This window comes from Ctenopharyngodon idella, chromosome 18, assembly GCF_019924925.1.
Source record: "Ctenopharyngodon idella isolate HZGC_01 chromosome 18, HZGC01, whole genome shotgun sequence".
In the NCBI taxonomy this organism is placed as follows: Eukaryota; Metazoa; Chordata; class Actinopteri; order Cypriniformes; family Xenocyprididae; genus Ctenopharyngodon; species Ctenopharyngodon idella.
The window spans coordinates 11182501-11193374 of record NC_067237.1 but is presented as its reverse complement, the minus strand read 5'-3'; the positions used below and the strand labels follow the sequence as shown (position 1 = coordinate 11193374).

General features: G+C 34.5%; 1 protein-coding gene across 2 annotated transcripts in view; it reads left to right on the top strand.

The window, feature by feature from the left end:
* Nucleotides 1-3111: 3111 nt before the first annotated feature.
* The window catches only part of si:ch211-220f16.2 (golgin subfamily A member 4), a 37850-nt gene continuing 30087 nt past the window's right edge, over nt 3112-10874 (top strand). For both annotated transcript variants that reach the window (XM_051871007.1, XM_051871006.1), the window contains exons 1-6: nt 3112-3324; nt 3807-3982; nt 4362-4514; nt 8639-8921; nt 9485-9600; nt 9687-9813. In XM_051871007.1, coding sequence (XP_051726967.1) covers nt 3938-3982; nt 4362-4514; nt 8639-8921; nt 9485-9600; nt 9687-9813 — 724 coding nt within the window. In that variant the 5' untranslated portion in view covers nt 3112-3324; nt 3807-3937. The remainder of the gene's footprint in view (nt 3325-3806; nt 3983-4361; nt 4515-8638; nt 8922-9484; nt 9601-9686; nt 9814-10874) is intronic.

Below are 10874 nucleotides of genomic sequence, written 5' to 3'. Positions count from 1 at the left end.
TCACAGTTGGAGCACAGGGAAGCATCAAAGTAGATTGGCTGGAGCACAGGGAAGCATCAGAGTAGATCGTTGGAGCACAGGGAAGCATCAAAGTAGATCACTGGAGCAAAGAGAAGCATCAAAGTAGATCGCTGGAGCAAAGGGAAGTATCAAAGTAGATCGCTGGAGCACAGGAAAGCATCAAAGTAGATTGCTGGAGCACAGGAAAGCATCAAAGTAGATCGCTGGAGCACAGGGAAGCATCAAAGTAGATCGCTGGAGCACAGGGAAGCATCAAAGTAGATCGCTGGAGCACAGGGAAGCATCAAAGTAGATCGCTGGAGCACAGGGAAGCATCAAAGTAGATCGCTGGAGCACAGGGAAGCATCACAGTTGGAGCATAGGGAAGCATCACAGAAGATTGCTGGAGCACAGGGAAGCATCACGGAGATCACTGGAGCACAGGGAAGCATCACAGGAGATCGCTGGAGCACAGGGAAGCTTCACAGGAGATCGTTGGAGCACAGGGAAGCATCACAGGAGATTCTGGAGAATGTAATTGTACTTTAGTTGTATTCTGTATTGCAGTACTACTGCAGCTGTGTTGCATTATTATTTTAGTACTACTTCAGCTCACATTCCCTATTAGTGGGTGAACAATCAACTACTTCAGCTGTATTGCAGTAATACCAGAATTCACCCAAAAATGAAAATTCTGTCATTAATTATTCACCCTCATGTCATTCCATACCCATAAGACCTTCGTTCATCTTCGGAACACAAATTAAGTGTAAATTATTATTTTTGATGAAATCCAATAGGTATCTGACTCGTTCATAGACAGCAATTTAGCCACCACTTTCAAGAAAGGTACTAAAGACATTGTTACAATTGTCCATGTGACTGCAGTGGTTCAACCTTAATTTTATGAAGCGACAAGAATACTTTTTGTGCACAAAAACAAAACAAAAATAACATTTTTACGTTCAGCACTGCAGGTTCTATGTCAGAACGCCGGCTCAGTATTGACCGACGCTGTTCATGTGAGCAACACGATGCATGCGTGTGATGCTGACGCAGGAGCCGGGCAGCCAATACTGAGTCGGCGTTCAGACGTAAACATGGAAGCTCTGAACTGCATTCATTGCGTCAACTGTGTACGAGACTGACCGAGTCACCTCTTGAAGCATTCTCGATAAAAGGGGTGATTTTGATTCACCTCGTTGCTGATTGGCTTGGTTCATGGCCTAATGCTTTAACAAAGACTTTTTCTTTTTTTTTTTAAATCCCTTTAGGAGAAATGAATGGAAAAAATACCAGTGCCTCTGAACAATTTGACTATTGGCCTTGCCCAGCACGTTGTTAGCCCTGGCTCGCACTGGCCCGACAGTTGAAAAGCAGCTATTTGGGGCAGACCAGTTTGTCAGGACAAAAAGGGCCAAGACTAGATGCTATTTCCACCAATTTTGTGCATTTTTCTGTGGTCAAAAAGTGCACCATGCACCCCTGGACCTGTAAACATAGAGCACATAACTGCTGATAATATAGTGTTATAGATGACAGGTAATATGTACCCTTAAAGAGTTAATTCACCCAAAAATGAAAATTCTGTCATTAATTACTCACCCTCACGTTGTTCCACACCTGTAAAACCTTCATTCATCTTCAGAACACAAATTGAGATATTTTTGATAAAATCTGATGGCTCAGTGAGGCCTCCATTGACAGCAAGTTAATTTACACTTTAAAATGCCCAGAAAGGTACTAAAAACATATTTAAAACAGTCCATGTGACTACAGTGGTTTAACCTTTATGTTAAAATAAAATAAATAAATAAAAAAAATAATAATGATTTTATTCAACAATATCTAGTGATGGGCGATTTCAAAACACTGCTTCATGAAGCTTAGACGCTTTATGAATCTTTTGTTTTGAATCAGTGGTTCAGAACGTGTATCAAACTGCCAAAGTCACGTGAACCATTGAAATTTCGAAACACTTATGACGTAACAAAGCCTCGTTTGCTGAAAATCACATGACTTTCACGCTTCGAACCACTGATTCGAAACAAAAGATTCGTAAAGCTTCGAAGCTTCATGAAGCAGTGTTTTGAAATTGCCCATCACTAGATATTGTTGAATAAAGTCGTTAATTTTTATTTATTTTATTTTTTTGCCGCACAAAAAAGTATTCTCGTCACTTCTTAACATTAAGGTTGAACCACTGCAGTCACATTAACTGTTTTAAATATGTTTTTAGTACCTTTCTGGGCGTTTGAATGTGTAAATTAACTTGCTGTCAATGGAGGCCTCACTGAGCCATCAGATTTTATAAAAAATATCTTAATTTGTGTTCCGAAGTTGAATGAAGGACTTACGGGTGTGGAACGAGATGAAGGTGAGTAATTTATGACAGAATTTTCAATTTTAGGTGAACTAACCCTTTAATAATTGTAGTAATACTTCTTATTTTGAAGTAATGAGATATTTTAAGTATTTAAAAATTAGCAGTATCATGTTTTCTGTATAACTCATTGAAATTAATGCATTACCCTTAATGTAATTTGAAGAAAGTTTTTACAATCAATTTAAATTTATTTTGTTTTAATTTAAATCAGTTTAGTTGAATTATGTCAAATTAATTTACTCTAGTATGTTTAACTTTTTTGGTAACACTTGACAATAAGGTACATTAGTTAAACATTAGTTAATGTATTAACTAACATGAACTAACCATGAGCAATGCATTTGTTACTGTATTTACTAATCTTCGTTAACGTTAGTTAATGAAAATACAGTTGTTCATTGTTTGTTCATGTTAGTTCAGAGTGCATTAACTAATGTTAACAAGATTTTATTAAAGTATTAGTAAATGTTGAAATTAACATTAACAAAGATTAATAAATGCTGTATAAGTACAGTTCATTATTGGTTCATGTTAACTAATGAACTAATGTTAACTAATGAACCTTATTGTAAAGTGTAACCACTTTTTTTTATGAATTTACTGAAGATTAAATAATTTAAAGACTGGTGTCAGTAGTAAAGTCATTAGTCACTGAGTGAAGCAACTGAACTCACGGCGACCAGGTACATTGTACAGTAGGTGGCGGTAATGCTCCAAAGCAGTGAGCGGCCATTAAACAAGAAGAAGAACATAGCGCATTAGCAAGAGATGAGTGTATAACACATTGATTAACCTGATAGAAAATAAAGTTGCTGGATCGCCGCTTTTAAATACAACACATATATATATTTGGCATGTTTGACATGTACGAGTGAGCATATTGTCATGCACTGTGTTCGAATTGTGACGGGATATAATTCCATGTTATTGGGAGGCAGGTAAGATTGTGTAAAGATTGTGTAAACTGGCGTTTCGTTTCATTTAATTTTTAAATATTCATAGTTGCTGTAAGTCACGTTTTCAGTTTTAAGCGATTAGTATCAGATTTCTGCCACCATATGATGTGTATGAAGAGATGCGAATTGTTACTTGATGTTGTTATTGTTATTTTTTCTAGATTGTGATTGTTGATGATGGTTAGCGTTGCTTGTTTAGATATTAATTTATAATATCTAAACATTATAAATTAATGTTTAGATATTATTATCTATATTATCCCCCCAGAAAGCTTCAGTTAGATGACAGAATAGATAATGCACCTGTATAGGCTAATGCTCTCCGGGATTATAATACATATTTTAAATAAATGCATAAGAATAATTTATTTATTTATTTGCATATAATAATTTCATAATTATATAAACATTTATATTTTTAGAATATAAAATTTACGCATATTAATAATTTTATTTTAATACAGGGCAGTCGACTCCAGGACTGGATTTGAAGAACCCTCCAGTAGGATGACTGTAAAATGAGTTTTGTGTAGATTTGCTTTACTTCTTTTTTTTTTTTTTATTCTTCTGTCCAAGGCCATAGGTTGTGTAAACAATGCTGAAGTGGTTTTCGGCAGATGAGTCCGGCTCTGCTCATGGAGTGAGTATTAAACATTCTTTTGTTCAAATATCTAATAATGTAGATTATTTTTTATGATGCATTTAATTCTCTCTTCCTAGGAAATCAGCCTATGTTTAGTGTGGGAATGTCTAGGAGTAAACTGTGTCTTTTATTCAGAAATAATTCTAAATGTGTTAAATCAACACATTTATTTATTTGGTGAGATGCCATGTAAAAGTCAAGTCATCCGGTTATCACCACAGAATAAACCCCTTCAGGGTAATACTAGACCCTAGACACACAACTTTCACTGTGGGGTCCTGATCACCCTGGATGATATTTGATAATAAACTTCTGAGTGTATATTATCCATTACATGTATGTTCATCATCATTAATAGATCCTTTCCTTGTCTCAGGCTCCTGGCTCCCCATCGGTGGACACAGGCACCGATATAAGATTTTCTGAGATCACTGAGCAGCTGACGCAAATGCAGGAACTTGTGGCTCATTTAAAAGATTTGATCAGGGAGAAGGATGCAGCACTCGGCAATAAAGATGAACAAGTCAAGGTAACTTTAATTTCTAAAGAATATTTTCAATGGTTCAGTGGGGTGATGCCCATTTTTTTTTTTTTTTTATTGAAAAATGCAATTTAGATGCTTTTCAAACATACAATTACTTTATTACATTTCTTTTATAAAAAACGTGTTTTTAAGAAGGGCTCTGTCCTGCTTGTTTTGCCCAGCCCCCTCAAAGCGCAGAGCAGAATATATGTCAAAACATCTTTGGGAGGAAATAAAATTAAACTTTGCTTAGTTCCAAACTTTTGTGTAATTTTTATTGCTTTCCGTGTTCTTGGACTTTTAATGTTTAACTTACATAGCACTTTCACAATGTATAAACAATAAAAGCTTAACTTGCACAATGTGAATTATAGCCCCAATGAGCTCAAAAAAAAAAAAAAAAAATCTTAAGAAGCCTTCCGTTAGGATCGCCATTATTTTCAATGGCATCTGCTTGGCTAGCGCAGTTACCCTGAAAGTCTGTCAACTGGATGCTGACAATATTGCTCATTGTACTTTGTTCAGGGAGTAGGTGTCACGTGACACATGATGTGACACTTCATAAAAATGTCTTCTCGACGTACACACAACCACATAAATTCAATATAAACCAACATACCAGTATAGTTTTACTTTAGACCCTTGTGTGCATGGCATACTGTTAAAAGCTGCATACAACTGCATGTTATGGTTTCAAACAAGAAAATATACATGGTCAAAGAATAACTACACTTATCAGATGCTCACTGTATTCATGTGTAGGCACGTCTCCTGTATGTTACACTGCTCCTACTATTACTACTACTACAACAAAAATAGTACTATTCATAATAATAATAATAATAATAATTAGTAGTAGTGTCTTCATTATTATATTAATTGAATAATAATAATAATTATAAATTATAATGTTACATCCATACTTGAAAATGAAATTCAATGCAATAAATTTGAATAAATGATTCACATTATACTCACTCAATACCATTTAAAGGGCTCATGGAGTGCATTTTCAAATCTTTATGTTTCTGAAGGTTAGCTTATGAAGTTAGCAAACTTTTTTTTGCACCAAAAAAGTTCATATATTTCTAAAAAATGAACATTTTCTATTCTCAGTTTCACTCTCTGTCTAAAACACTTTCAGTTTCATGGGCCATTATCTCTTCCAGAAACGCATGTAAACGCCCAATGCTGTGATTGGCGAACTTTACTGCATCATATCCACACAGTATGTGTGACGTGTGTTTTGATGTGAATGCATGTGTACAGTATTGGTATATTGTATCCGTGCTTTAATCTTAAAGAAGTGACAGCACTGTTGATGTCTGCAATTTTAAGGTTAATCAAACAACAAAAGACAAAGAGAAAATAACTCACTGCTCTTGACTGAATATTTTTTTCCAAATGCTACATTTCAGGAAATGTAGAAATAAACACTTTTATTTTTAAATAATTAAACACTGTGTTGCCAAAGTTGATATTGTGGATTTATATATGGCCACACACTTGCATGGTTCATTATATTATTAATTACATTAAACATTATATTATTATTCTTTTACCAAAATGAAGCTCAAAGTTTTTTTTTTTTTTTTTTTTTTTTTTTTTGACCAGCGAATTTTAGATAATTTTGGATATACGTGGTTTTTTTTTTTGGGCGCATCTGAGGCAGCAAGTGCATTTTCATCAACTTACAGTTTATAATGTTTATTGTTTATAAAATAACTTTTTATGTAAAATTCACTTTAAAAAAAACCCCCACATTTCCAACTTTCATTCATGGAGATAAAATGGACAATGTGCCATGGTTTAATTGCAGATTGCTGCCATCTACTGGAAAACACTTGTAAAAAATAACATGAAATTTCAACTACAGTCACTAGATGGCTCCAGAGCATTACTCAATGGCTCATTTGCCATTTCCACATAAGTATGCATATATTTTCACAAGTTTTTTTTAAAAATTTGATTTATGTTTAGACAATAAAATCATTATTATAACAAAAAATGACATTGTGGATGTGTTGTGGTGTCACCCCTTCATTTTTATGTGCTTTTCTGCATTGTAAACAAATGTTGGCCCCTTAATTTCTGTGTATTTGTTGTTCTGCGTTTTGGCTGACTTTTTTGGGATTTTATTTGACAATTTTATCATTTCCCCATTCATTTCTAATGTGGTATCTGGGTTTTATTTACACTAACACACAACCAGATAGCATTTTTTTATTTATTTATTTATTTGTAGAGCTAGGAAGTGTCAACAGTCATCAATCTCATGCCATTTAGATGAAGGGAATTTTTTTTTTTTTTTTTTCCCAGCAAAGGTAATTTCTGGTCGCCACAGACCCCAACAGCGATTAAGACAGTATTGGCTATGGCTCAACAACAAATACTAGACTAAGACACTTTTATTTTTATAAATATATAAATAAATATATTCAGACAACCGGTTCTTTATTTACTCTTGTGTTGCAAACAAGCATAGACTTGACAAAATATGGACACATGAGGGTTCCAACCCACAGCAACGTTTTGGAACTATAATAAGGATTAGTCTTTATTCAATTTATACAGTGAAGAGTGCAGTATTACTTTACAATTGATTACTTTATCACTTTTTAATTTGTAACTGTTCTATTGTATTTATTTGTGCTATTGCTTGTAATTTAATTATTTGTTCTTATTTTATTACTCAGTTTACTTTTCTTTAATAGTTTCTTTAATTTTCTTCAACATTATATATATGTGTAAATATCAAGGACATTTTGATTTTCAATTACATGATCCATTTAAATTAAAAAATGTAATCATTCCAGATTGAATTGTCATCACATATTACAAATTAATTCACTATATGTTTTTTTCACTCTAAAGTTGCTGCTATATCCAATATTAATGTTTAAATAAGTAAATTTCATGCTTAATCACTGCGTGATTTAGCCTATTGAAATACATTTACAATGCTCCCTTAATTCAAGATAAGGGGCAAAAATGCCCCTGTACGTCTTTTATATTTATATAATATAGTTAACCAATATTACAAGAAGAATGCCATTTTTCTCCAAATATAAGCAGAATGTGATATTTATTTTATACAACATAACAGTTTAATAAACAAGCAGTTTATATTAAGTGACTTACATTTTAGACACCAAATCACCTGTTTTGCTCTTTCGCCAATGATAATAGTTTCAAAGTCCACAGCATTGTTTTGCATCTCTGAGCAACACATTTCCTGATGAATCAGCCGTGTGAATGATTTAAAGTATCATTCTGTTTTATAAATTTCAAATAACAATATGTAACGTTTTATACATTCAACATTTCAAAACATCATTTGTGCATCTGTAACTGCTCTTGATTGATTAACTTTTATAACTTTTTTTATTCTATAGTTATATAGTTATACATTAGATTACAATTTCTGTACCTGAAAATCTCCTGTTTAAGCCTACATAAGAAACCTGAAAAGCACAGTTTATTTTATTTATATGTTTGTTCTGTTGTATTTATTTGTGCTGTTACTTGCTATTTGATTTTTTTGTTCCTATTTTATTACTTACTGTTTACTTGTCTAACAATATTTAAAATTTAAGTTAGTTAATCTAGTAGCTTTTGGTGTCATAACCTTATTTATTAAAGTTACATGTATCACAAACAACGAAAACAATAACTAGGATTATTTTATAGGCCCATTTTCTTTTCTTTTACTTTATTCATTTCTTGTTGTGGGGCTAGTGAAAATTTTGGCAGGGCAAGTAAAAATTTGAACCACTAGCCCAACTGGACCAGTAGAAAAAATCTTTAGTGTTGAGCCCTGCAGTCTCTAGAAAAAAAAGATTGAATGTATTGAAATTTGATGCTTTTTTTATTATTATTATTATTTAGCATTAGTCAGGATTCATGTCTGTTTTAATGGGCGTGTGTTAGGACTGCAGCAGTATGCGTGTTAGCAGGAGTCTGATGTGACTGTAATCTTATTATAACGTGTAGCTTTCTCGATGATCAGTGTCTGTATGTTTTGTGTACACATAAGGAAATTAAATAGTCAGTCCTCTACACTTTTAAATCTTTGGTGCTCACATTTATCTGATTCCATTTGTTTTTTTTGTTTGTTTGTTTTTTGGTAGGAGCTGACAGAACAAATGCAACACTTGCGGAGCGAGAGAGAAAACTTTCAGTCAAAGATGGAGGCAGAGCGTCACATTGCTCGGGCTCGGCTCAGAGATCTAATGGAGAAACATGAGGCTGAGCTCCTAAGGGTTGCTGATAAACATGAGGCTGAGTTGTCAGAGAAGGAGCAGGCCTTACGCAGACAGCTTGAGACTCTTCAGCGCTCTATATCACTACCTGCAGATGCATCAGCAAACCAGTCCACCTGTATCACAGCTCAGAGAGTCACAGAGTTGCAAGGTAGTCAACTATGCCACATACTTACAGAATGTCATCTGCAGTTTGATCTTTGTTTGTCAAATGACCTCAGTGTGAGGTTAAACCCCTGTCCTATCACAGTGACTTGGCATTTCAAATGTCATTTAGACACCAAAACACCAATAAGGGTGTGTGATAATAACAAAAAACTCAATTTTCTGGGATTTTGTCGATAATAATGATAATTTGACAATATTTGGATGTGTTTTTGTGCTGGTATCTTGGCTGGTTTAGGCCTGTTGTGGACAGCTGACTCCCAAAGCTTTTCGTATTCTGTGCTGTGGTCAATTAACAGCAGTGACAGAAGTGAACCTTTCCGCTATGAGGCATTATTTGCACCCATACTTTTTTTTTTTTTCCCTAACCTTATTGGTTGAATCAGATAAACACTAAAACATGCACTACCTGGCTAGTTACTTTTCTAATTTTATTTTGTTCGCCAATTTTAGGATTGCTGTGTCCTGTCACTGCATTGTTGAAACTCTCAGTGCCTTTTCTTCTCAGTGGTTTTTATATTTCTTTCTGTTCTCTTCTGTCCAATTCAGCCCAAGTGAAACTGAAAGAATCTGAGGTCAATAAAGCAGAGACAAAGTTCTTAAAGATGAAAGCATGGTCCAAGTCTCGGATCAGGCAGCTCGAGCAGGAACTCAAAAAAGTTCAGGTAAGAAAGTATATTGCATTTTTCATCAGATTTTCTTGTAAATATTCAGCGAAATTTAATTAACTTCTTTCTGTTTTTGGCTTCAGTCTGGAGTATGTCTTGATATGTCCCCTGACATCACTTCCCTACATGGTCGCATTACTGAATTGCAAGAGGAGAGAGAGGAAATGCTCAGCAAACTGGAGCTGTATGAAGATATGAAGGCAAAAAATGGTATAAATAAGTGGATATAAATGGTATATAAAAATGGTATAAATTAGCCAGTGTTTGAGTGTGGGGGGGTGGGGGGGGGACCAACAATCAAATAATAATCAGGTATATTATAATTATATGCACTATTTTTAATTATTGGGATATATGCATACTGTATGCGTCAGCCGTCGGTTTTCACATATATGTATGTATTCATATATATACACAACCCCCATATCCAGAAAACATTTTGTAAAATGCAGTTAAATCAATAATCAGTGATTCGTTAATTCACTTTAATCTTTAACTGACAAAAGTACAAAGAAAAGATTTCTGTTTTGTACTGACCAACGTAATTGTATTTTGTAAATATAAACAAATTTTGTTTTTCATGGCTACAGCACATTTCAAAAAAATTGGGACAGAGGCATGTTTACCACTGTGTCACATCACCTTTCCTTTTAATTACACTTTTTAATCATTAAGGATACTAATTGTTGCAGTTTTGCAAAGAGGAATATTTCCTCTTTGCTCAACTATCCATGGTCATCATTGTCTGATTCTCCTTTTCATGGTGGGCCATACATTTTCAATAAGAGACAGATCTGGACTGATGGCAGGCCATTCAAGCACATCCCTTCTACGGTGTAGAGTGTCTAAGAAACCACTCTGTTGTAGGATATGCAGAATGAGGTTTGGCATTGTCTTGCTTCCCAGGAAAGATGTCATCTTGATGGCAATATATGTCTCTGTATATGTCCATGCCGTTTGCACTGATGCACCTCCATATCTTGACAGATGTTTGCTTTTGCATCTGTCACTGATGGTCCCTTTTGTCTTTGGGACTGAGAACACATTGTTTTTCCCAGAATGAGTTGAAACGTGGACTCAACTGACCATAGCACACATTTTCCCTGTCTTTTGGACCATCTGAGATGAGCTCGGGCCCAGAGAACTCTGCGCCATCTCTTGATGTATAGCTTTCTCCTTGCGTAACACAGATTCATGTTACATTTCTTGATGCAGCAGCAGACTGTTAAGTGAGAATGGATTTCCAAAGTACTCCTGAGCCCCTGGCTATT